At 42.1% G+C, this 27,768-nt stretch overlaps 2 protein-coding genes across 3 annotated transcripts in view; one reads left to right on the top strand and one right to left on the bottom strand.

The window, feature by feature from the left end:
* The window catches only part of LOC141132447 (F-box/LRR-repeat protein 3-like), a 138,873-nt gene that overhangs the window by 31,955 nt on the left and 79,150 nt on the right, over window positions 1-27,768 (bottom strand). The window contains exons 3-4 of one of the 2 annotated variants that reach the window (XM_073620831.1): window positions 21,725-21,820; window positions 13,016-13,391 (exon numbers count right to left, since the gene is read on the bottom strand). In XM_073620831.1, coding sequence (XP_073476932.1) covers window positions 13,016-13,391; window positions 21,725-21,786 — 438 coding nt within the window. In that variant the 5' untranslated portion in view covers window positions 21,787-21,820. The remainder of the gene's footprint in view (window positions 1-13,015; window positions 13,392-21,724; window positions 21,821-27,768) is intronic. The other variant, XM_073620832.1, reaches the window with a different exon arrangement.
* Window positions 1-27,768, top strand: part of HMMR (hyaluronan mediated motility receptor) — a 256,412-nt gene that overhangs the window by 180,746 nt on the left and 47,898 nt on the right. The window lies entirely within an intron of this gene.

Raw genomic sequence — 27,768 nt, 5'->3', positions numbered from 1 at the left:
TGCGTTCTGTTTAGTGCGTTCTGACCAGCCGACCGTTTTGAAGCCATGTTACCTGTACGTACTCGTCGTAGAGCTCGTGCATTGTATGTGCTTGGTGCTGTAGTTTATTCTTCAGCCCAAGACCAGTCCATGAACAGGGCGAGGAGGAGTTCATGGACCAAGAATTGGTTGCTTCAGCGTGACCAGTTCTGTCACATGCCTTTGCTCCGTGAGATCCGTGAGAATAATCCTGAGGATTTCAGGAACTTTCTCCGGATGACGGACCCCGTTTTTGACCGTTTGTTGGCTTTGCTGACCCCCTATATCAGCAGGCAGGATACCTGCATGAGGCAAGCCATCACTCCGGAGCAGAGGCTGGTCGCTACCTTGCGGTATTTGGCCACAGGGAGAAGCCTGCAGGACCTTAAGTTCTCGACAGGCATCTCCCCCCAGGCTCTGGGGATCATTATCCCAGAGACCTGTTCTGCCATCATACAGGTCCTGCAGAAGGACTATATTAAGGTAAGATATTTTTCTTTTATTAGCATCACATGTTCTTTTATGTAATCTTTGATAATATAATGTATTTCTTGCTTCAAACACTACTTACCATCATTGCAATATAGTGTGAATGTCCCCTTTTTATCCTCACACATGCTGGATTTTTTTCCTGTTATTTTTTGTCATGCATGTATATTTTCCTTCAATAACCTTCCCAGCATGAAGTGATGGGAACATATCCACCTAGTCTACTCATTTGGAATGTATTTTGTTTGAGTGTATTTAGTTTGCTGCTAATGAGCAATTATCTAGATTTCACAACCCCCCCCCCCCCCCACCTAAACTCACTCCAAATAGTTTGCTGCTAATGAGCAATTATCTAGATTTCACAACCCCCCCCCCACCTAAACTCACTCCAAATAGTTTGCTGCTAATGAGCAATTATCTAGATTTCACAACCCCCCCCCCCCCCCCACCTAAACTCACTCCAAATAGTTTGCTGCTAATGAGCAATTATCTAGATTTCACAACCCCCCCCCCCCCCCCACCTAAACTCACTCCAAATAGTTTGCTGCTAATGAGCAATTATCTAGATTTCACAACCCCCCCACCCCCACCCTCGTTAAAATTTGCTGGAATGTTCTGTGGTGTTGATTTGTCTAAAGCAAATATATGTGGCACTTTGCAAAATGCATGTGCACTCTACAAGTGCATTTGTTCCAGTGCTTTATTAAATGAGCAGAAGCTCTGCTGATTTCCATCATCAAATCATATGCAAGCCTCAAAGTGTTTTCATTAATTGCCCTTGCATGTGATTGTGTACTCCTTGCAACATGAATGCCTTTTTACATTACCTCATTTACTGTAAGCTGGTTAGCAACTGCACCTGCAGAGTGCGACAACTGCAGTCTTGTAGCCTTTTTAGTCCCTAAATTCCTGCGTGTCCTAAAAGTAATTTTTTTTAGGGATTTCACAACCCCCTAAAATGTAATCAATGTTCCATCAGAGGGGGTGAGCAATCTGATAAGTGTGCCTTTCCATATTAGTTATTCCAGAAGAATTAAATTATTGAATGTTATACTGATGCTGGGAATAATGTTTTTAATTGTCTAATTTTCTTGCAATGTTAGCTTACAAATTAATTGATTTTGGTTTTCTTTTTTGATTTCCCAGTTTCCTTCAACGCCACAGGAATGGCAGACTGTGGCATCCCATTTTGCCAGCCGTTGGGACTTTCCCAATTGTGGAGGGGCTATAGATGGGAAACATGTCCACATTGTGCCACCACCCCATTCGGGGTCATATTATTTTAATTATAAGGGGTTCCACAGTATTGTTTTAATGGCGGTGGTGTCGGCACACTATGATTTTTTATATGTGGACGTGGGGAAGAATGGCCGGATGTCGGATGGAGGAGTATTTGCCCAGACGGAGTTCTGCCAGCATCTCCAGAGTGGTGGCCTGGGATTGCCACCTGATGAGGATAACGTGGAAGGACTCCCCTTTGTCTTCATTGCCGATGAAGCCTTCGCTCTCAGCAAGCACCTCATGAGGCCATTCCCCCAAAGAACACTCACCCCGGAGAGGAGGGTTTTTAATTACCGGCTGGCCAGAGCTAGAAGAGTGGTTGAGAATGCGTTTGGAATTCTGGCCAGCCGGTTCCGCCTGTTTCAAACAGCCATTAATTTGGCGGAATACAAACTTAATTTTATCATTTTATCGTGCTGCATTCTGCACAACTTTTTAAATAAGCATGCTCCAAATTATATAGGCACAGTTGGGCCTGAGGCCGGACAAATAGAAGCCAACCTTACAGGCCTGGATACTGTCCGTACTGGCTTGGCCCCCCAAAGTGCCCGTCAAGTTAGACAGCAATATGTTAATTATTTTATGGGTAGGGGGGCCATTGCCAATGGGCCAGGATATATAATTTTTGCCAATAAAAAAATATTGATGAAATCTTGCATTATATTTATTGCTTGCCTTTCTTTTGGGCTGTCTCCTAGGTTATGGTCGAGCAGTTGTAGTGCCAACTGTATTGTAATTTTAAATGTCTAAATAAGCTCCATTGCCACTGTAAACAACTTTTTTACAATTATAACTAAAATGATACTGAGCCTTGAAATAACAAACCACACATTTATTTAATTCCTATAAGGAGATGTTTTTATTAATGGTTGTTATGCATTCAGTTCTGCATTTAGTATAAAATGTTCATTGACAAAAATAGAATGATATCTTAATAATGTAGCAAAATATAATTATATCTAAATATTTATACCTAAATCCACAAAAAAATTATTTTTGGCTTTTTTGATTTTCACAAACAGGCTTTTTTTTTGGTTTTGGGAAAATCAAGTTTTGTTTTGTGTTTTTTTTTTTTTTTTGTTTTTTTAAAGCAATTTTTGTGTTTATGTTTTTATTTTTTTAGCAAGTTATTTTGTTTTTATTATTTTTTTTGAATAAAGTTTGTCTATTTTGGTTTTTTTGGTTTTTTAAAATCAAGTGTTTTTTAATTTTTTTTTTTTTTTTTAATCATGTTTTTTATTTTTTTTTGGTTTTTTAAAATCAATTTTTTTTTTTTTTTTGTTTTTTTAAAATCAAGTTTTTTCTTTTTTTTGTTTTTTTAAAATCAAGTTTTTTCTTTTTTTTGTTTTTTTAAAATCAAGTTTTTTCTTTTTTTTGTTTTTTTTAAATCAAGTTTTTTCTTTTTTTTGTTTTTTTTAATCAAGTTTTTTCTTTTTTTTGTTTTTTTAAAATCAAGTTTTTTCTTTTTTTTGGTTTTTTGAAATCAAGTTTTTTTTTTTTTTTGTTTTTTTAAATCAAGTTTTTTATTTTTTTTGTTTTTTTAAAATCAAGTTTTTTCTTCTTTTTTTGTTTTTTTAAAATCAAGTTTTTTCTTTTTTTTGGTTTTTTGAAATCAAGTTTTTTTTTTTTTTTTGTTTTTTTAAATCAAGTTTTTTCTTTTTTTTGTTTTTTTAAATCAAGTTTTTAATTTTTTTGGGTTTTTTAAAATCAAGTTTTTAATTTTTTGGGTTTTTTAAAATCTATTTTTTTATTTTTTTTTGGTTTTTTTAAATCAATTTTTTTTTTTTTTTTTTTTTTGTGTTTTTTTGAAAATCAATTTTAATTTTTTGTGGATTTGTGAGGTATTTACAAGAAACAGCCCTCCTTTTTTACATTAGCTTAAACAGCCATTTATGTTCTGGCCAAAACAAAAAAGAGAAGCCAGAATGGGGTCAGCAAAACAGGAAATGAAGGACATGATTGATGTTTTGGGGTTTAAAAAAGGGCATTTAGATTCGACCCAAAACATCAATCATGTCCTTCATTTCCTGCTGCATACGATCCAGCCGATTCCGCATTTGATCGATCTCCCCATTCCAGGCCATGATTTGAGCAATTAGCCGTTGGGCACTGTCTGGGGTAAAATAGTCAGTTGGACCTAAAGTGGAATGAAAAAAAAAATATGTTTAGAAATATGCACACATAAGTTTACCTTACCATAAAGCTGGTGTCTCAGACACTGACCTGGTGGGGTGCCCATGTCGCAAAGTTCATTAACATCCTCGGGGGTGGCGCTGTTGCTTTGACTCCAGCACAACCAGATCACCTAAAATAGAGTAGAAAAATTACATAAAATAAAAGGCAGCCATGCATAGATTACCGTAAGCTGGTGTGTCAGACACTGACCTGGTGGGGTGCCCATGTCGCCCACCTCTCCTTCCTCCACATCCTCAATGGGACTTGGGCTTATTCCCAATCATGTTTTGCTTTGGGTTGGCTGAGTGATTTTTCCCCTATGTGAAACAAAAAAATTATTTTAATTTAATTAGCACACAGATATTTTAGTACATAGTAATTTTCCAACATTTGTAATGAAGTGGTTTGTGTAGAGTTCCTATTTTACCTCAATATTTAAAATTAGAAAGACATATCGGATAGATAGATATCAATATCTCAAAATATAGTTACTAATCTTTTGATCTCTCTCTATATCTGGAACAAAATCTCAAACTATCTAACTAAATGTAAAGCCAAAAAAATAAGATAACTTCAAATCTTCCAAAAGAATGTTTTAAATTTTCTATATCTATCTATCTACCTATCTCTATATTTCTCTCTCTCTATATATATATATTTCTCTCTCTCTCTCTCTCTCTCTCTCTCTCTCTCTCTCTCTCTCTCTCTCTCTCTCTCTCTCTCTCTCTCTCTCTCTCTCTCTCTCTCTCGTTTATATATATTTATATATATATATATATATATATATATATAGTTAGATATATATATATATATAGTTATATATATATATTTATATATAGTTATATATATATATATGTATGTGTATATATATATATATGTATATATGTATGTGTATATATATATGTGTGTGTATATATATATATATAGTTATATATATATATATATATATATATATGTATGTGTATATATATATATATATATATACATATATATATATATATATATATATATACACACACACACATATATATATATATATATATATATATATATATATATATATATATATATGTGTGTGTTGTATATATATATGTGTGTGTGTATATATATATATATATATATAATATATATATATATATATATATATATGTGTATATATGTGTGTATATATATAATATATATATATATGTGTGTGTATATATATATATATATATGTGTGTATATATATATATATATATATATATATATATATATATATATATATACACATGTATATATATGTGTATATGTATATATAGATATATATCTATAGATATGTAACTAACGAGGTTTCTTAAAAGATCGTTTAAAACGATGAAAACAAAAATCGGATAGGAAGGAAAAGCACATGAGCCAATATACAAGGTAATAAACACAAGATAAAAACACGACAAGTACTTACTTTTTTTAAGAACTTTTCCGGATACGTCGGTATTGATCCGGCTCCCTGAGTTTCAGGTCAGACCATCTTTTTCGCAGTTGGTCTTTGGAGCGCTGGACCCCAAAAGATGCCTGCAAGGTTTCCACCACCTTCGCCATTATTTTGGCCTTGCGCAAATTTGGCCGTGCGTACGGCCCATACTTCCCATCATAGTCGTCTTTGTGAAGAATGGCCACCATCTCCACCATCTCTTTAAACTCATATTAGAGGCCTTAAATCTAGGCCTCACAGATTTTGTGGACGTTCCAGCCTCCGGGCAGTCTCCACTACCTGAGGTCGTCAACATTTCAGGTGTCTCCGCCATTCTTTAACTCCACTACGCGCCGTAACAAAAAAATGGGCGGAGAACATGAGGTTAAAATCGAACGTCAGGGGCGGGCGACGCAGGCGGAGTTTCACACATGCGTAGTGTATAAAGAGGGGCCTTGCCGCACGTGTCGTACGTACGTTCTGTGGTAGGTGATAGTGGACCTGGACGTTACAAAACGAAGGTAATTTTAGATATATTCTTTTTTTTTTTTTTTTTTTGGTTTTTATGGTCATGACTTTGTAGCAAGCGGCCTATATGGCTTGATAGATTGATGAGGCCTACATAGGGAGAAGATGATGAGGGGTTAGCCGAAACCTATAATAAAAGTGTTTTTTGTCTTGTGACTTCATCTTTTCCAGATATAATGAATCCCCTATTTAAGGATCCAGAGTTCCTTACATCTTTTATTTCCAAATATCGAGAGATGAGGAATTTGTGGGAGGTGAAACACCCTCAGTATTATGCTAAGCATGTGAGGAAGTCAACGCTGGAGAGACTTCTGGCCTTTGTCCAGGCGACCATCCCGAAGCAACAATGGAGACATTGCTCAAGAAAATTGGGGGCTTGAGGAACATGTATAAGAGGGAGCATAAGAAGATCCAGGAATCAAGGAGATCAGGAGCATCAGCAGATGATGTTTATGTACCCAGGCTGTGGTACTACAATCAACTCCGTTTTCTGGATGACCAGAATGAAGCCAGGCCATCACTTTCAACCCTTCCCTCCACCCTTCCCTCCACCCTTCCCTCCACCCCAGCAGAGGCTGATGAGGAGCAAGCTGGGTCTTCCATCCTGGATGAACCAGATATGACCATCTGGAGTCAGGTAAATTATTTTAACAAATATTTACTGTACTAATATTAATGATGTTAACTGGATGTTATAATTGTCTAAAATAATTTGGCACTCAAAATTGGGTATACATATCAATTGACAGTAGTGGCTAAATATGTTTGGCACCTGCTTGAAATAATTATGGTGTCTGATTAGACTCTTTTATTAAAGAGAAGTATTCACATTGAATTTGCTATTCATGAGAAGCAAACTGTGTGTCATTGATGAACCCAAAAAAATATACTCAAACTATTGTCCTTTTTTTATACACAGGATGAGTCCATCCAGGAGGAATGGGGGGAAAGTGGCAGGCAGGAGGAGACCAGGCCCATGGACAGCATGGAGGAGGCCGGATTCACCATCATCCTGGAGGAGGCTGGGCCCAGTGTCAGGCAGGAGGTGGCTGCTCCCAGTGAGGTGGCTGCTCCCAGTGAGGTGGCTGGGCCAAGTGAGGTGGCTGGGCCAAGTGAGGTGGCTGGGCCCAGTAGGAGCCTGACCGAATCCCAAGTGCCTCCCCTCCACCTTCCCAAAAAAAGGGCCAGGAAGGGGATGGTCACACAGGACGCATCCCTGCGCCTCATGCAAGAGGCCACCCGTTTTTTAAGGAGCCCCCCTGAAGCGGAAGAATCCTATGGCTGCTACTTAGCCAGCAGGCTTCTTCAGATGAATAGGGAGCAGCGCCTCATTTGTGAGCGCCTATTTGGGGAAACAATCCATAAGGGGCTGCAGGGCACGCTAACACAAAACACCCAACTACATGAGGCAGCCCCCCCTCCTCCTCCTCCTCCTCCTCCTCCTCCTCCTGCCACAACTGAAACACCAGAGCCACAGCCTCAAAAGAAGGCTACAGGGAAGGCTGCAGGGCAGCGTGGAGGAAAGGCTGCAGGGAAGAGAAGAAAATGATGACCTGGGTTCAGTCTGGTCTGACAGAAGACGCAGGCTGTTGTAGGACCACAGTCTGGGGACATCTAGATCATCTGCTGGTGCTGTTGATCTCTGGGATTCTTGGACCAGATTGTGCTCCCTCTTATATGGACTCCTCAAGATCCCAATTTTCTGGTACACCGACTTTTTCCAGCGTTGACTTCCTCTTTATTTTATTTTGACCATGAATAAATGGATATTTTTTGAGTTTAGCAAAAGACTTTATGTGTTTTCTTTGAAATCATTGATTTTACACACAATGTTAAATTAACAAGGGACAACAATCTCATTGAGTTTGAAAAAAAACACACCAAAAATACATTACTAATGTTAATAATGTTCAAGTGGTAAGTCTTGAAAATCCAAAAAATTACGTAACCAAAAACGATGCTTTGGGTTAACTTTATCTAAAAACTAAAAAATAAACACTATAAAAAAAAAAAAAAAAAATAATGGGTTCTTTGTGTTAACTTTACAAACCTAAAAAAAATAAAAAAAAAAAAAAATAAAAAATAAAAAGGGGAAAAAGTATTATTAGTATGGAAACATTGTTTTAAAAAGGCATACTATATCATTCATGAGATCAAAGAGAAAAAGAATCCAGAAATCAGTTTGGGAGAACTCTGATTATGAACAGCAAAACACCTTCGTTCTTTAGAGCCTTCGTAAAGAAGAAATAAAATGCGCTGCATTGAACGATCACAGATTTTGCAGCGTGATGAATGTGCTACCTACAATACGAACACTAGTTTTACTAGACCGAGTGCTTCCGTTTAGTTTTTGCTTATGAGCATGCGTCGTTTTTTTGTCCGTCGGACTAGCATACAGACGAGCGGACTTCGGGGTCCGTCGTACTTACGACGTAAAGATTTGAAGCATGCTTCAAATCTAAAGTCCGTCGGATTTGAGGCTAAAAAAGTCCGTTGAAAGTCCGGAGAAGCCCACACACGATCGGATTACCAGCCACCTTTAGTCCGTCAGCGTCCGTTGGACTTTTGTAGACGAAAAGTCCGACCGTGTGTACGCGGCATTAGACATAGCTAAGGAAACCTGGGAGGGGGAGCAGATGCCCCACAAAAGTGTAATTGAGTATGTAGCTCAAATGCAGGACATGATTACAGCGGTCATGCCTATGGTAAAAGAACACTTACTGCAGGCCCAGGCAGCCCAACAGAGAATATACAACAAGGAGGCCCAACTCCATGTTTTCTTACCCGGTGACAGGGTCCTGGTGTTAGTTCCCACTGTTGAAAGCAAGTTCCTGGCTAAGTGGCAGGGTCCCTTTGAAGTAATTGAAAGAGTTGGGGAGGTTAATTACAAAGTGTATCAACCAGGTAAAAATAAGCCCGAACAGATATACCATATAAACCTTGTTAAAACCCTGGAAGGATAGGATGGCACTGACTGCAAAGTCCATCCCTGTAACACCTAGGGATACTGAGTCCCCTCTGGTCCCTGGGGTCACGATTCCAAACACCCTGTCTTATTCCCAAAAACAAGAAGCTAGAGAGTTCCTGATAAGGAATAGAGTGAAATTTTCAGAGTTACCTGGCACGACATCAACGGTTCAGCAGGATATTGTTACTGAACCTGTAGTCCGTGTTAAGCTCAAACCATACTGAATTCCCGAAGCTAGAAGAAAGGACATCAGTGTTGAAGTTAAAAGGATGTTGGAGTTAGATGTTATTGAGGAATCCAATAGTAACTGGTCTAGCCCCATCGTGTTAGTCCCAAAACCGGATGGCACTTGGAGATTTTGTAACAACTTCAGAGCTTAATTCAGTGAAAAAATGTTTGACACTTACCCAATGCCCAGGGAAGATGAACTTATAGATTGACTTGGTAAGGCCCGCTATCTGACTACTTTGGACTTGACAAAAAGTATATTGGCAAATACCCCTGACTGGTAGTTCCAAAGAGAAGACTGCGTTTGTGACCCCAAAGGGTTCGTTTCAGTACAAGAAAATGCCTTTTGGGTTGCAAAATATCCCTGCAACATTTCAGAGGGCCATGGACAGGACCCTAAGACCTCACTGACAGTATGCAGCAGCCTATCTGGACGATATAGTGGTACATAGCACTGACACTGTCTCACTTGCCCCGTGTCCAAGCTGTCCTTTATTCCCTCTTCAAAGAAGGTTTTACGCAGAATACAAAAAAATGTGCCATTGGTTTAGAAGAAGCCAGGTATTTGGGCTACACTATTGGCCTTGGAGTCATTAAACCTCAAGTGAATAAAATAGAAGCCTTCCAGGAATGGCCACATCCTGCAAACAAGAAGCAGATCAGGGCCTTTCTTGGGATCGCGGGGTATTATAGAAGGTTTATCCAAATTTTGCAACTTTAGCTGCCCCACTGAGGGACCTTACGAAAGGGAAAGACTCCGTAATGGTGAAATGGTCCTCAGTAGCAGAGGAATCTTTCCAAGTCTTGAAGAAGGCTCTTTGTGCACAGCCAGTGCTGTACTCTCCTGATTTCTCCAAAGATTTTTTGGTTCAGACAGATGTGTCTGATGTAGATATCGGGGCAGTATTGTCACAGGTACACAATGGGGAAGAACACCCTGTCGTGTACCTAAGCAGAAAGCTCAATGACCAACATATGCAGTCATTGAAAAGGAATGTTTAGCTATAAAGTGGGCCATGGACACGCTAAGGTATTATTTGCTAGGGTGCCAATTAGATTTAAAGGGGTTGTAAAGGTAAAAATCTTTTCACCTTAATGCATTATATGCATTAAGGTGAAAAAACTTTTGACAATACCGCCGCCCCCAGCCCCCCCGTTTTACTTACCTGACACCTCGAATCTCCGCTGCTCGTTCCCGTCATCTCTATTGCAGCTCAGCCTGGTCGCTGATTGGCTGCAGTGGATGGATTGAAAGCAGCGCAGCCATTGGCTCGCGCTGCTGTCAATCACATCCGATGACGCAGCGCGCCGGGGGGCGGGGCCGAGTGATACAGCGAGCGGCTATAGCCGTCGGCTGTATCATGGGAGCGCGCTCGCAACAACTAACCATCCTACAATACGGGCCCCCTCAGCCCCCTATTTTACCTACCTGAGCCCGTTCACCTGCTGCGCTCGCCGCCGATTTCCTCCTCGCTGCTCAGCCTGGCCATTGATTGGCTAGAGTGGATGGATTGAAAGCAGCGCAGCCATTGGCTCGCGCGCCGGGGGGCGGGGCTGAGTGATACAGCCGCCGGCTGTATCACGGGAGCGCGCCCACAAGAACTAAACACCATGCGAGAGAGCTCGCATGAAGGTGGTTATTTCTTGCGGGGAGGAGCTGAAACAGCCGCCGAGGGACCCCAGAAGAGCAGGTTCGGGGCCACTCTGTGCAGAACGAGCTGCACAGTGAAGGTAAGTATGACATGTTAGTTATTTAAAAAAAAAAATAAAATTACCTTTACAACCCCTTTAATAACTGACCATGCTCCCCTGAAATGGATGGCCCAAAAGAAGGAGGCTAATAGATGGGTGAACTGGTGGTTCTTGGCTCTATAGGATTACTCCTTCACTGTAAAACACAGGCCAGGTGTTGAGATGGGGAATGTGAATGCCTTGTCCTGTGTTCACTCTTGTTAGGCCACAGGTGTTCCAACCCTGGGGTTGAAACAGGGGGGGGGGGGGGATATGTAGCAGAGCGTCCCAGAGAGAGCTGGGAAAAGTCCTGTTCGGGGTTTATACATCTCCCAGTGAGCTTTGCTACCTGTCATCCAGGTTGCAATACATACACACTACCCTGCCTGCACTGTATATATATTCATATATTCTACACTGACTGTACTGTATATATATATATATATATATATATATATATATATACATATACATACATACACACACATTAGACTGCCTGCACTGTATATATAGTCTACACTGAATGCAGAGTGTGTGTGTGTGTGTGTGTGTGTGTATATAAATATAAATGCACTGTATATATAGTCTACACTACACTGTGTGTATGTATGTGTGTGTGTATGTGTGTGTATCCTAAACTGCCTGCACGCCACTAACTAACTTGCCTCTAGCTAACGTTCTCTCAATGATTATGATAACACTATATATGGCCGCCGTGTAAGCAGCCTTATATAGTGTGGGGCGTGGACTTAGCTCACTGAGCCACGATTGGCTAAAGGCACCCTGCCTTTGGCCAATCATGGCTCTCACAGCAGACCGCGCTGTGATTAGCCAAAGCATGCAGATCAGGTGCATGCTTTGGCCAATCATCAGACGCGCCGCGAACGCCCCATAATGTTCACTATTCAGCCAACGAGTGAACAGCCAATGTTTGAGTCGAACTTACGTTCAACTCGAACATCGGACCCATCCCTAGTCATTGTATAAGACATAGTTTTAGCTGTCAAGAATGGGTAAACCATTCATGAACAAGTTGCTTTTGTTCGTGATCTGTGATTGGTCCGCAGAAATCACATGGTACCTGGCTACCTGTACCATGTGATTAGCTGTAGCCAATCACAGATCACAACCAAAAGCAAGCTCTTCGTGAATGGTTTACACATTCGTGACAGCTAAAACTATTCCTTATACATAATCATTCACTGTATAAACAATAAAAGTGTAGAAAAGAAAAATTCCTGATCACACTCCCCACCCCCGGAGTAGTAAATTGTCACTATGGTGACACTGAGCTGCTCTGATGACAGGAGGTAAAAAAAATACATTTGACTTGTTACCAGAACAAAATGTAAAGGTTATTCAACCAATGGGGACAAATGTTCTGGTGGTAGCTTTCTAGGATGGGAATTCCCCTCACTTTGAGATTTCCTTCCATTTCCTGTTACATCTCCAGGACAGGAAGTTATAGTAAATCTCTAGTGGGACACAGCAACAAATAACCTGATAGGGGTTTTACCTTTCCCCACTCCATCCAATACCTAATCCCCTGCAAAATAGCAATAATTCTGAAAATGTACCTCTCAAACTGCCTAAATTTGGAAACCAACGTTAAATTCGAACCTTTTTTTTAACCTTAATGAATTTTGAGTAAAGTGAATATTTAAAGGCTTCAATCATGGCTGGTACAAATGTCACTTTAAAAATGACCTTGTAAGCAGTTTTATACTACTTGTGACAAGCTGTGACAAACCAGTTCTGTACATAAAGAATTATGCAGGCTGCTCTTGATGCTCAGGCTTTCTTACTTAACAGTAAGTCGCTGGCCTGGAACAAGCATGGAGGTCAAGAATGTCACAGAACATTTTGATTTCCTGATCTGCATACTTGTTCTATCTCTGTGAATTGAGGAGTGTTGTAGCCACTGTATTAGCATGACAACCTAGCTACTAGCATATTCAGAAGGTCACAAATCTCTAGATTTTCCCAGTACAAGTCTCCTAACACATTTTGTAAAATTTTCTGTGGCTGTTGCCTAGCCAAATACAGTAAATTAAACTGGGTGGATATTATGTAATATAAAAGAAGCAGATACGTAAAGTTCTGTTATTTTGTGAAATTATAGGACCAAATTAGGTTGTATGCTGTACCTTGAAGCTAACATACTGAAGATGGTCAGCATGCTTTTTAATGATTTGCTGAATTAGATCAGGATGAGTAGATTTCAGATATGAAGTTGCTGGTTGATTAAGCTCAAACTCAAACTTTCTCCATAACTCAGGGATATGAAAAACCTCATTCCACCGGCGGCAAACAGATGATGCACGTGCTCTGTCCACAAGAGGAAGGTACTGAAAGATATGCAGTACTACATGGTGTGGCAGACTTCCCCAGTCAAGTTGGCAGGATTGCATTTGAGATTTTTGAAGCTTAGGTGATTGAGTATCTTTTTTTTGTTTTTTATTCCTCTGAAGTCCTTGCACAACCTGGCTATCAATTGTAACAGTTAGTCTACCTCGTTTCATTCTGAAAAAAAAAGAAATATTAGTGCATTAGAATGGACCTATTGCACAAACCCAACACAAACAGATTATAAATAATATTACAACTATACAGCATTTCCCAGTTGTACCTTGTTAAATCACATAATTAAGTTTAATGTAGATTTTTTTTTAAATAGGGAGGGGAAGTTGGGTTGCATACAATGTCACCATCATGTCTTCAAAATTTGCAAGTCCATGATAAATCATTTTGATGTAAATATGTTGCTTGCTGACACAGCCAGTGATATTTTTTAAAAGGATTTCTTTCTTTGACTTCCCTCCAATACCATAACACCATCCAAGTGAATAAAAAACCATCCAGCAGAGACCTTCTATTAAAGGGGTTGTAAAGGTTCACGTTTTTTCACCTTAATGCATCCTATGCATTAAGGTTAAAAAACATCCGACAATTCCGGCCCCCCCTAGAAGAAAGGACATCAGTGTTGAAGTTAAAAGGATGTTGGAGTTAGATGTTATTGAGGAATCCAATAGTAACTGGTCTAGCCCCATCGTGTTAGTCCCAAAACCGGATGGCACTTGGAGATTTTGTAACAACTTCAGAGCTTAATTCAGTGAAAAAATGTTTGACACTTACCCAATGCCCAGGGAAGATGAACTTATAGATTGACTTGGTAAGGCCCGCTATCTGACTACTTTGGAGTTGACCAAAGTATATTGGCAAATACCCCTGACTGGTAGTTCCAAAGAGAAGACTGCGTTTGTGACCCCAAAGGGTTCGTTTCAGTACAAGAAAATGCCTTTTGGGTTGCAAAATACCCCTACAACATTTCAGAGGGCCATGGACAGGACCCTAAGACCTCACTGACAGTATGCAGCAGCCTATCTGGACGATATAGTGGTACATAGCACTGACACTGTCTCACTTGCCCCGTGTCCAAGCTGTCCTTTATTCCCTCTTCAAAGAAGGTTTTACGCAGAATACAAAAAAATGTGCCATTGGTTTAGAAGAAGCCAGGTATTTGGGCTACACTATTGGCCTTGGAGTCATTAAACCTCAAGTGAATAAAATAGAAGCCTTCCAGGAATGGCCACATCCTGCAAACAAGAAGCAGATCAGGGCCTTTCTTGGGATCGCGGGGTATTATAGAAGGTTTATCCAAATTTTGCAACTTTAGCTGCCCCACTGAGGGACCTTACGAAAGGGAAAGACTCCGTAATGGTGAAATGGTCCTCAGCAGCAGAGGAATCTTTCCAAGTCTTGAAGAAGGCTCTTTGTGCACAGCCAGTGCTGTACTCTCCTGATTTCTCCAAAGATTTTTTGGTTCAGACAGATGTGTCTGATGTAGATATCGGGGCAGTATTGTCACAGGTACACAATGGGGAAGAACACCCTGTCGTGTACCTAAGCAGAAAGCTCAATGACCAACATATGAAGTCATTGAAAAGGAATGTTTAGCTATAAAGTGGGCCATGGACACGCTAAGGTATTATTTGCTAGGGTGCCAATTAGATTTAAAGGGGTTGTAAAGGTAAAAATCTTTTCACCTTAATGCATTATATGCATTAAGGTGAAAAAACTTTTGACAATACCGCCGCCCCCAGCCCCCCCGTTTTACTTACCTGACACCTCGAATCTCCGCTGCTCGTTCCCGTCATCTCTATTGCAGCTCAGCCTGGTCGCTGATTGGCTGCAGTGGATGGATTGAAAGCAGCGCAGCCATTGGCTCGCGCTGCTGTCAATCACATCCGATGACGCAGCGCGCCGGGGGGCGGGGCCGAGTGATACAGCGAGCGGCTATAGCCGTCGGCTGTATCACGGGAGCGCGCCCGCAACAACTAACCATCCGACAATACGGGCCCCCCCAGCCCCCTATTTTACCTACCTGAGCCCGTTCACCTGCTGCGCTCGCCGCCGATTTCCTCCTCGCTGCTCAGCCTGGCCATTGATTGGCTAGAGTGGATGGATTGAAAGCAGCGCAGCCATTGGCTCGTGCGCCGGGGGGCGGGGCTGAGTGATACAGCCGCCGGCTGTATCACGGGAGCGCGCCCACAAAAACTAAACACCATGCGAGAGAGCTCGCATGAAGGTGTTTAGTTCTTGCGGGGAGGAGCTGAGACAGCCGATGAGGGACCCCAGAAGACCAGGTTCGGGGCCACTCTGTGCAGTGGAGGTAAGTATGACATGTTTGTTATTTAAAAAAAAAAAATACCTTTACAACCCCTTTAAGCTTCAAAGAACTTCATATGAAACCTTATAGCAGTGCCATTAAGAAGTTTAGCAGAAGCCTACACATTCCTTATCAGAACTTAGATAACACACTGAAATCCAGAGATTTGTAATGGCTATCCAAAAAGATGTATTTAAAACATTCCAGTTTACAGTATTTCTAGCACAATCTAGGGCTAAGTAATTAAACCTATTAGGAAGACATTTCTCAAACCAACAGCCTAAAATGGCTTTGTATATTTCCATTAGCCGAGGCATTACGGCATGCTCTAAATGTTTTAGCAAGCAGTGTAAAGCAGGCCAGATCCTGAGCTGATGAAATTACTTAAAAGAGAAGTATAGTTTTTTTTTTTCTTTTTGATTCATACTTACCTAGGTGGATGCAGCATTGTTCCGATGCTGCATCTGTCTTCCGGCGCCTCTAATGCCCTGTACACACAGTCAGATTTTCCAACGGAAAATGTGTGATAGGACCATGTTGTCGGAAATTCCAACCGTGTGTGGGCTCCATCACACATTTTCTATGAATTCCGATCGTGTATACACAAATCTGACGCACAAAGTGCCACGCATGCTCAGAATAAATTAAGAGATGAAAGCTATTGTCCACTGCCCCGTTTATAGTCCCGACGTACGTGTTTTACGTCACCACGTTCAGAATGATCGGATTTTCTGACAACTTTGTGTGACCGTGTGTATGCAAGACAAGTTTGAGCCAACATCCGTCGGAAAAATCCATGGATTTTATTGTTGGAATGTCCGATCAATGTCCGACCGTGTGTACAGGGCATAACACTGAGAACCGAGCGATAGAACACTGTCGATCACAAGGTTCCCACAGCTCCCCGAGCAGAGAGCTGGTGACTGTCAGTCACAGCTCTCTGCTCTGCCCCACCTCGCTCACTGGAGCGCTGAGCTGTGGAGGAATCAGGAGCGGTTGCTCAGGCTCACTTGCTGAGAGCCTGAGCTGGGTGTCGGTCCAGGGATCTGGTTGGTCAGTTAAAAAAAAAACATGTCATACTTACCTGCTCTGTGCAAAACCATTGCAGTCCCAATCCTCCTCCTCTCGGTTCCCCTGCTGTGCGCCTGGCTCCTCCCCCTTGCTAAGTGCCCCCATAGTAAGCCACTTGCTATGGGGGCACTTGTGTATACTTGCGCCAAAGCCTCGCTCTTTGTATCCATCGTCACACAGAGCTTGGCTTGGCCCACTTCTTGCTCACTGGCTGTGATTGACAGCATTGGGAAAACCAACTTCAAACTGTAAAGCATTAAGGACACTCACTTTAAATCCTCTTGCCCACAATTTTTAAAAACATGCTGCTTGCAGGAGTTTTTTTTAACGTCCTGCCAGCGCATCGCCTCAGTGTGAAAGCCCTCTGGCTTTCACACTGAGACTGCAGGGAAGCCGTTTTTTCAGGCACTTTACAGGCGCTATTTTTAGCCCAAAAGCGCCTGAAAAACGCCTCAGTGTGAAAGGGGTCTTAAGATCTGATGATCTTTATGATCTTTAAAAATGCTGATCTATGCTGATGAGATTAAATACTAACACATTATTAGCTAGAAAAAATATCTCCATGAACAGTACTCCCATTCTAAAGTCGCACATAATTGTGAAGTGGAAGGAAAATGATAGGTGGTTTTCAAAAGTTTTTACAAATAAATATCTGAAAAGTGTGCCGTGCATTTGTATTCAGCCCCCTTTACCCCTAACTAAAATTTAGTGGAACCAATTGACTTCAGAAGTTGCCTAATTAGTAAATAGAGTCCACCTGTGTGTAATTTAATCTCAGTATAAATACAGCTGTTCTGTGAAGCCCTCAGAGGTTTGTTAGAGAACCTTAGTGAACAAATAGCATCATGAAGGCCAAGGAACACGCCAGACAGGTCAGGGATAAAGTTGTGGAGAAGTTTAAAGCAGGGTTAGGTTATAAAAAAATATTCCAAGCTTTGACAATCTCACAGAGCACTGTTTAATCCATCATTCAAAAATGGAGAGTATGGCACAACTGCAAAAAACTACCAAGACATGGCTGTCCACCTAAACTCCTTACGTGTTTCGTCACTAGACGTGCTTAAAGGCGGTGCCTTTGAGAACGTCAAAGGCACCGCCTTTGAGAACGTCTAGTGACGAAACGCGTAAGACGGAGCCACACTCTTAAGTCACACCCGGAAGACAGAGCTTGGAACGCAGATGGTACGCACACCACGGACCGGCTCTTTGCTTACCATTTTCAATATGGTTCCTCGCTCTTGTTTGCCAGCATTTGTTTTTATAGTTTAATAAACTTAATTTTTAAATTACTGCACAATGGGAGCCCCTTGCTTTTCTCTGTGAGGATTATGCCGCTTGTTGATTGGGAACGACCTGGGAAGCCCTGATTAGAGCATACTCCGGAGTCTGATTGAATAAGGACACAAGCCCAATGGAGGAATGGATGGCTCAGCACAGCTACTAAGGTGGAGATCCATTCAAAGCTACCCACTCTATGCCTACTACCCCTGCAGGGGTAACTACGTCTGGTGAGTGGGGACCCATTGGGGGAGCACTACAGTCACACTACCTGCTGTGCACCAAAGTCACTCGATTTATGGAATATTGAACATTTTGGGACTATTTACATTTTATGGTTTCTTTTTACCTATACGCATTTTGATTTTTGATTGGGGTCTTGAGTTATCATATTGGACACTTAATACATTTATGTTTAGGTGCGGATTTTATTGCACTTTATTAAGAAGGGTACGCTCACACAATTAGTATTTGTTTGGTAAGGTGTGGACATTTTTTGCACTTTAATACTGTGTATACATTTTTTTATATCATATACCTATAACGATTTTTACCTTGTAGAATTTGGTTGGATCACAATTAATCTGAGTTAGCCCTATTTAGATATATTTTAACACTATACTAATACTCAAGTTTTAGATTGCATATATATTACACGTTTTTTATATATTGCCTAGTTATGGATTGATATATTTTTCACTACTCACTTCTTATACTCCTATGTGGGAGTACGTTCACTTTCAATTTGGTGTAAGGAGTCTTCATACTACTTCTTAACAACCACTTAGCACCATATAGGGTAGTGCCAATCACCCCATTTTCTATACCGTATGGAAGAATTTGCTCTGGTCAAATGAGACCAAAATTGAACTTTTTGGTCTAAAAGCAAAACACTTTGTGTGGCTGAAAACTAACACTGCACATCACACTAAACACACCATCCCCATTGTGAAACATAGTGGTGGAAGCATCATGTTGTGGGGATGCTTTTCTTCAGCGGGGACAGGGAAGCTGGTCAGAGTTGATGGGAAGATGGATGGGGCCAAATACAGGGCAATCTTAGAAGAAGACCTGTTAGAGTCTGCAAAAGACTTGAGACTGGGGTGGAGGTTCACCTTCCAGCAGAACATTGACCCTTTATATAATGTAAGCCCACTTTATGTAATGTATACAAAAGGGCTCTTGGGGTGTTTAATACTTGGAGAGTGTCTATGTCAAAAGGAAAGGACCTCCTAGCAGCTTTCCCTGCAAGAATTTTACATGCCAGGTGATGACCTGTCAGTAAAATTTGTTTCCTGGGTCACCTCATGTTGTCATTCAACTTGGTCAACTCCACCAATCTGATCTCATAAGACCAGATGATCAGAATACCTTTACCTATTTGTCAAGACCTGCAGGGCTGGAGAGCTCACTGCTTGGGAAGGCAAGCCCAGGGCATGTGGAAGGGACCGGTGTCTATACAGTCCAATCTAGATGTTTGCCCTTCTCTTCCAAGGTTGCCAGGTCCATATTCTGATAGACAACAAGACATTTCTTACATTGCAAAACAAGTTGGCACCACAAGCATCCCCCATCTGTAGATCCCAGGTGAAATTTACCAATGGGCGGAGATACACCTGAAGGCTTGAAAGTGGCCTACCTGCTGAACACAGAGAACCTGCTAGCAGATTGTATGAGCTTTTTTTTTTAGACAATCACGAGTGGATGGTGAACAGAAATCTTTGGACATTTTTCAGCCAGTCTGATGACGACACAAGGGAACACAGGTCTCCAACTTTAAATTCAGATTCAGGTGCCATAAAGCTATGGCTCAGAATGCCTTTAGAGAAATGTGGGACTTTCTGTTGATCTACTTCTTCCCCTAACTATTATTATGGTTGCTGATCAATATCCAGAAGAGGCTGTTTAGGCTATAGCCATTGTACCCTACCCTGGTTCCCTTTTCTTCTGTGGATAGCAATGGTACCTTAGCACTTCTTATCGAACAGACAAGATTTTTTGGTACAGGGACTAACAACATCCCAACAACTCCAGCTGCAATCTTGGGTTTTCGCTCAATGTTGTTTTCACTTTGTTGTAAGTCTGAAATCTTCCACAAATGCTACTGTATGTATTCCCAAATCTAGGATAGGTATTTCTATTTTGGAAGGGGAAAAAAAATTTTTCCCTCTGTTAATTTTACTTACAGTGGTTGTATTGGCAGAAGGTTTTTATCTTAATGCATTCTATGCATTAAAATAAAAAGCCTTCTGTGTGTATCATCCCCTCCAATACTTACCTAAGCCCCTCTCTATCCAGGGATGCCCCTCTCTATCTGTCTGGGACTCTCCCTCTTGACTGGCTGAGACACAGCAGCGAGAGCCAATGGCAATCAAACTCAGCTAGTCAATCAGGAGAGACGGTAGGCAGGGCCAAACTGCAACTCCATGTCTGAATGGATACACGGAGCTGCAGCTCAGCTTGGCTGCCCCCATAGCAAGCTGCTTGCTTTGGTGGCACTCAACAGGAGGGAGGGGCCAGGAGCCCCAGCCAGGGACCCGAGAAGAGGAGGATCCGGGCTGCCTGTGCAAAACCACTAACCAGAGCAGGTAATTATGACATGTTCATTATTTTAATAGAAAAAAAATGAGACTTTACAATCACTCTAACTTACTTTCTAAGGGACAAATTCTTGTTCTCATCTTACAGTCTGCCTACAGTTTGACTACTGGATTACTATTTGTAATCCAGCATCACTTGGATTGTTTTAAAATGGATTCTGAAGGTGATTCATTCAGGATATCTAGATGAGGGCTATTCCTGCCAACCAAAGTGTGAGCTCATTCAACTACAGAGATGGCAAGCTTATGGGCTGCTCATGCCAAGGTTTCCAAAGATAACATGTGTAGAACAGCCTACTGGGGTTCTGTGAAAACACTATAGCCTGGATGGGGTCAATAGAAAACCAAAGCAATTTTGGGTCTTCAGTACTTCCTTCTATTTTGTCAGTCTATTATATTTCTTTTGCTAGGTACCTAACTTGGCATACTGACATAGAGTATGCTATCCATACTTACCATAAATTTTCTTTTCCTGACTTATCCTAATGGCATAGGCTACTTGCTGATGTCCTGTCACAAGTCTGGTTATAATACACTGTCTTATAGATTGGGAAGGAAGTCCTATGGCTCAGAGTGGAGCAGTATATCCTGTAGTATGCTGACATGAGGATAAGCCAGGAAAAGAAAATGATGGTAAGTATGGATAACAATTTTCTGTATTTTTGCTACAGGAACAAGGTAAAAGGAAAAAAAATGTGATATGCTGTGGATGAGGAGACATTGGTTTAGGGAAAAATGTAGGTCATGCCTAAAAAAAACCCTTTAAGGCTGGGTTTACACATAAGCACGGAGCAGCTCACAGCAGGGGTCTGATGCGTCCTCTTTCACCGTTTCAGGGCCAATTTCAGTCCAAATTTTTGGTGGAATTCGGACCTTAAATGGACCAGAAGACGCACAGGACTCCTGTGCAATTTGCACCGGAGCTGCTCCGGAGATGTGTGAACTGGGCTCCATAGAGAACCGGACACAATCTCCTGAACTGCGAATTGGATGTGGGGAAAATTTGCATCCAATTCTCAGTAGTGTGAACACAGCCTCAAGGTTCCTTTGTGTTAATGAAATAAAGCTACAAATATTGGTTGGGAGTATTCTTAAGCCAGTGGTTAAGCATGGTTAGCCTATTTTCAGTAAAATACAATGGAAATGAGTATCAAACGTGACCTTGACAAAACTTTTATGACCATGACTTTCTCTCTACAGTAAGAAGAGCATTTCCATTAAGGAAATAAGTTTCTTACCTAAAAAATGCTTCCACGTTATAGCTTGTACTTGATGTATGGACTGAGGTAACCGCTGCCATGGGGCATTCACCAGCATCCGTTCACTTTGACTTCCTACCTCAGCAGAACACCATAAGAATAAATGCATCAGAAAAGATTGTGATAGAAACAACACATTGAGCACTGACACATAGTTGCCAACTGTACTGGATATCAAGGGACAAAGCCATACTTTGTAGGTTAAAAAGTTCCCTCACCCCAGACCAGTTATACAACAAATTCTTAGCTGTAAATATTCTTTGGTGAAGAAAAAAAGATAATAAAATTTAAAAAAAGTAACAATAATGAGTTGGCGACTATGCGACTAGCACTGGTACACTGACAGCATTACATCCAATGTACACAATAACATCTACTGGTGGGAATCGATTTGAAGGTCATATGAAAACTAAAATTATTTTCACAAAAAAAAAAAAAGCTTTTTTTTGTTAGTTTTGCACTGCTGCTAATTATACAAAGAAAAAATGGAAACCATGGTAACCAAGACAGTCAGAGTAATGTAAAGAGATCCAAAATGATCACAGATGAGTTATCATTTTGTTTTTCATTTACTCATTATTTTACCATGTGGGTTGCTATTCAGTCTCCATTCATCCTGCAAAGATGTCATACTTAAAGCCATACAGCTAGGGAAAGTCTTGTTAACTGGGACACAGACAAAACCAAAAATACATTATTAGTAGAGATGGGAAGTGTTAGAAATCTTGACAGTGAATTTATTTCTCACATGAAAGTCAATGAAAATCTCCCCAATAGTGTCACAAACATACACAGAGAGCTGACAGATTCTAACGCTGGCCATACACTAGTTTTTAGGAATTTTGAGCAAATGTTTATATGAAAATTCTTGACAGAACATTCTTAGAAAAGTCATTCTTGCCATCGTTGAGTCAACCAATTTTCTTTGAAAGCCCTTAAAATGTTGTCCAGATCTGCTTTTGGAATGTAATCCCGGACGTACTGTATTACAGTTACAATACAAACTTGAGAATACCCTGTCCACAGAGTGACAATGCTGCTGTGAGATTTCACTGCAGAACAAAGAACATTGTCACCTCAAAAAATAACAGATTCACTGGCAGGATGAATGGGTAAAAAACAGGGCTCGAGCCCTGCAGTAACGCATAGGAACGACGTTCCTGCACTTTTTCCTCAGCAGGAACGCCGTTCCCGTTAACAGCCACGTCCTGCAGGACTGGCCTTTGGCAGCGTACACACACTGCCTCGTGCACCACACACTCTGCCAATCAGAGGTAAATTTACATCACACTGCAGAGCCCTGTTGCCGATATCCAATGAGGGCACACAGGTCTCCAGATATCGGCAACTGACAGAGCACTGCCGAGGGAACTCCTAGACTCCTCCTCAGCTCTGACACAGCCAAAGGGAGAATGGGGATGCAGAAGATTTCCTGCCTCTGTTGCTGATTGCTGAAGCTGAGGTCAGGTAGGTGAAGAAGCGTGACTTTCTATTTGGAGGAAGGAAGAGGTGAGTATCCTACATGGGGGAGTTTCTCTTGGTGGGGGGTTAAAGGGGTTGTAAACCCTTGTTTTTCTTTTTTTAGTAACAAACATATCATACTTCCCTCCACTGTGCAGTTCGTTTTGCACAGAGTGGCCCTGATTCTTGACTTCCGCGGTCCCCCAACGGCGCCTGCAGCTCCTCTACGCATCGGAAAACCCCCTAGGAGAAGCGCTCTTCCTGGGGGTTAGGACACTCCCGAGTCCAGCATTTGCATCCATAGGCACAGAATGCCGGACTCGGCCCCGCCCCCCGACGCCTGCGTCATTGTATTTGATTGACAGCAGTGAGAGCCAATGGCTGCACTGCTATCAATCTATCCAATCAAGAGCTGAGACCCCAGCCAGAGAGGGTTTGTGCATCTCCGGCGTGGGAATGAACCAGCTCAGGTGAGTAAAACAGGGGGGGGCTGGTCATTGACAGAAGTTTTTTCACCTTAATGCATAGGATGCATTAAGGTGAAAAAACAAGAGGGTTTACAACCCCTTTAAGGAAAGGCGGGTGGGTTTGTTTTTGGAGAAGGACCATCCACCCCCCCCGTTCTACAAGTATCTTGTAGAGAAGTTTACAGGGGTGGTTAATGGTAGGGATTTGCTTCTGGGAGGGAAGTTTGCTGAATGAAGGGAGATTTTCTTCAGCATTAGAAATGAGAGAGATATTTTTGCCTTGAGAGGAGAATAGAGACAGGGGGGTTAATTTTGTGGGGATACATGAGGGAGGCTGGTGTTTTTCAGTGGGGAGTTTTGCTTGGGGGTGGGGGATTCTTAAGAGGCAGAGGGGGGAATTTTTTCCTTTAGTTCACACTGATATGGCTCTGCAAGGTGCGTTTTGTGTGGGCATGGCAGCCCATTTATACTGTATGGGCTGCTGTGCCTCATAAATAAGGATGGGCTCAACCGTGTTCGCAATTCCACGTGCCCGCGCCCTTGACAGGAAGCTGACACTGTGCAGCGCTGATCACAGGAAGTGAGACATTTCTCAGCTGGCTGCAGAGATCAGGAAATGTCTTATTATCTGTGATTAGTGGTGTGAAGTGTCAGCTTCCTTGTGGGCGCGAGCATGTGGAGTTGCAAACACGCCTGAGGCCATCCTTACTCCTGAAATACAGGGAAAAGGTTCAAAGGACCCTCCACCATTTCTGGAATCGCAGCCCGCACAGGAATCACAAGTGCAGAGCAGTTCCCAGTGTGGGTGCGATTCCAGTGCGTGCAGCATGCCATTAGGATTAATGGCACCCACACACATCAATCGTGTTTTTCTGTTGCAGATGGTTGTGGCTGTACAGTGGGACAGTTGCAGACCTGCAGGAGGAACAACACAGATGTGACCCTAGCCTTAAGTGCACTTCAAGTGCAGGGAAGGGGGCTTTGCTTTAGGAGTGAGTTTTGCTTGGAGGGGCATAATTTTGCTTTTAGGGGAAGGTTACTGGAAGGAAAGGGTGCAAGGAAAGGGTGGAGCCCTTTGCAATGTCCAGGTTGAAAAGTAAGATTGGCTATTATCCAGTCTAAGGCTGGCCATACATTATACAATTTTCCTGTACAACTTTCCTTTAGATTTACCAAAACCATATAATATGAGGTCAAACCTAGTCACTTTCAATTTGTATGCAATCAGACAGGTCCTTACACTACATAGTTAAAGGTAAATCTAAAGAAAATTGAATAAGAAAATTGTATGGTGTATGGCCAGCTTTAGTGTGCTACCTGATCAGGTGCAAAGGGCACCATATTGTGGTAGGCAGGGCACTTAATAAAATGTATTATGTTATACAATTTTTAAAAGGTTAAAAAAAAAAATCAGCGAGTGCTTTGCCTGCCATAATAGGGTGCCATTTGTGTTGCATATTAGGACTGAATAGGAGCCAACCTTACTGACCAGGTGCAAAGGGCACCATCCTATGGTATGCAGTTTTTTTTAATCTCTTAAAGCATTTCATAACATTTCTTAGGACACAGTTTTTTTTAAAGTGGTTGTAAACCCTTACACACCACTTTTACCTACAGGTAAGCCTATAATAAGGCTTACCTGTAGGTACTGGAAATATCTCCTAAACCTGCACAGGTTAGGAGATATTTACCATATACCCTTGCACCGATATTGGCACATGCACACTTTAGAAAGGGCCTGTGCCGTGACCGTCGGCTCCCACGCGGGAGTGATGTCACACGACTCCGGCCGTCCACAGCTCCGGAAGGAAGAGGGGTGAAGATGGACGCGGCCTGCAGCGGGGACATCCCGGCAGGTAAGTGGCACATAATGGGCTGGTATGCGATGCATACCAGCCCATTATGCTTTTTACTTTGCAGGGAACAAAAGAGGAAATAAAACCCACCAGGGTTTACTTCCTCTTTAAGGTTAAAAATATCATTAAATGTACTGCCTACCACAATATTTTGCCCTTTGCACCTGCTCAGGTAAGCTAAAATCCAGTCTTGGGTCTCATTCATACACCCTACATGACCATCCATCTAGCAGATTGGATCAGATTGCAGTCATTTGTAAACAGACAGGTGGTCCGTTTACATCCAAATGCCCATAGAGATCGGGCTGTGTCCGTGTCCACTCTGCATAAGCGGAGTGGACATGGACCAGCCATCTGCCTGCTCAGCTCAGTGGACAGATTCCGCACTTAGCAGGATGCCTGGCGGAGTCTTCCTTGTGTGGAAGGGGCCCAGGAAAAAAATAATCGACAGCCCTATCACCCACCATGTATGTGCAGTGAGTGCTCGGAAGAGCATGAAGATACCAGGAGGAGGGGAGACCGGAGATGACAGGGGTAGTGTGCTTAGGACTGGACACAGGTGAGCTGTGTCATTGCTGCTCATTAGTGGCTCTGTACAGCATTGTCTATGTGAACTGTATAGTGTGTGCTGGAGGCAGACTGAATGTGTATTGGGACAGACCTGAAGTATGGATATGGGATGGGCACTTCAAGTTACTGCTCTGTCATCTATTAGCTATGTGGGCATAAAGTTATGTACAACTTGGAGGCCTCCCACCACACTATTTACTTGCCACAGTGATGAATAAAAACATGCATGCTCCAGATAATGTTAAGAGTTTCTGAGGGGCTAAGGACTCTCTATTTACCCCCACATGAAGGAAAGGTGAGTATAAGCACAGTGGGAGAGTCAAGGCCTCACAGTCTCTGACCATCTCCTGTATCATGTCTGCACAGTCTGAACATTTCCTGTATCATGGCCGCACAGTCTGAACATTTCCTGTATCATGGCCGCACAGTCTCCGACCATCTCCTGTATCATGTCCGCACAGTCTGACCATCTCCTGTATCATGTCTGCAGTCTCTGGCCATCTCCTGTATCCTAGCCGCACAGTCTCTGACCATCTCCTGTATCCTGGCCGCACAGTCTCTGACCATCTCCTGTATCCTGGCCGCACAGTCTCTGACCATCTCCTGTATCCTGGCCGCACAGTCTCTGACCATCTCCTATATCTTGGCCGCACAGTCTCTGACCATCACCTGTATCCTGGCCGCACAGTCTCTGACCATCACCTGTATCCTGGCCGTACAGTCTCTGACCATCACCTGTATCCTGGCCGCACAGTCTCTGACCATCACCTGTATCCTGGCCGCACAGTCTCTGACCATCACCTGTATCCTGGCCGCACAGTCTCTGACCATCACCTGTATCCTGGCCGCACAGTCTCTGACCATCTCCTGTATCATGTCTGCAGTCTCTGACCATCTCCCGTATCATGTCTACAGTCTCTGACCATCTCCTGTATCATGTCTACAGTCTCTGACCATCTCTTGTATAGTGTGCGCACAGTCTCTGAGCATCTCCTGTATCATGTCTGCAGTCTCTGGGGGGGAGCCTACAGGGGAGTCAAGAGCAGGAGAGCTACTAGGATGGGGGTCACGGGAGGAGTCAGATGTGTGAAGACTGTGGAGAGGATAATATAGGATGAAACCAGAGTTGCAAAGCTGAAGCCCAGAGAGGACCGTCTGACTGAGCCCTGCCCAGTGCACCTGAGAGGAGGTCAGCGATAGTGTAGCAAGGCCAGTCTGAGGGGGGATCACTGATGTAAGGGGGAGTAAATACAGTAAGGTAAGGGAGCACTGATATAAAGGTTATCCCTTATATCAGCAACCCTAGGGAACCATTATCACACATTGTGTTTTTTTTTTTTTTTTTAGTATAGCATACAGGTTAAATTATTTTGTTGTTACATCTATTCTATATTTATTTGTTTAATGCATGTGAATTTTGGAGGTGTTCCTGTAAACTGGCATCTTGCAGTAATTGGTACACTTTATTTGTTAAAAAAGCAGTACGTAAAATATATACAAATACACACACACACACTTTTTTATTTTTGAGGTGGGGAAATCTTGGGTGAGTTCCCACACTTTTTTTCCCAGGACTTAACCCCTGGAAATAAAACTATGTGACAGTGGGGACTCAGAAAAACAAAAACTACTGTATTGATGCTAATGAAAGACTTGATCATATACAGTA

This window comes from Aquarana catesbeiana, linkage group LG03, assembly GCF_042186555.1.
Source record: "Aquarana catesbeiana isolate 2022-GZ linkage group LG03, ASM4218655v1, whole genome shotgun sequence".
Classification (NCBI taxonomy): domain Eukaryota; kingdom Metazoa; phylum Chordata; class Amphibia; order Anura; family Ranidae; genus Aquarana; species Aquarana catesbeiana.
The sequence above is the reverse complement of the archived record's forward strand: the minus strand, read 5'-3'. Positions and strand labels throughout refer to the sequence as shown.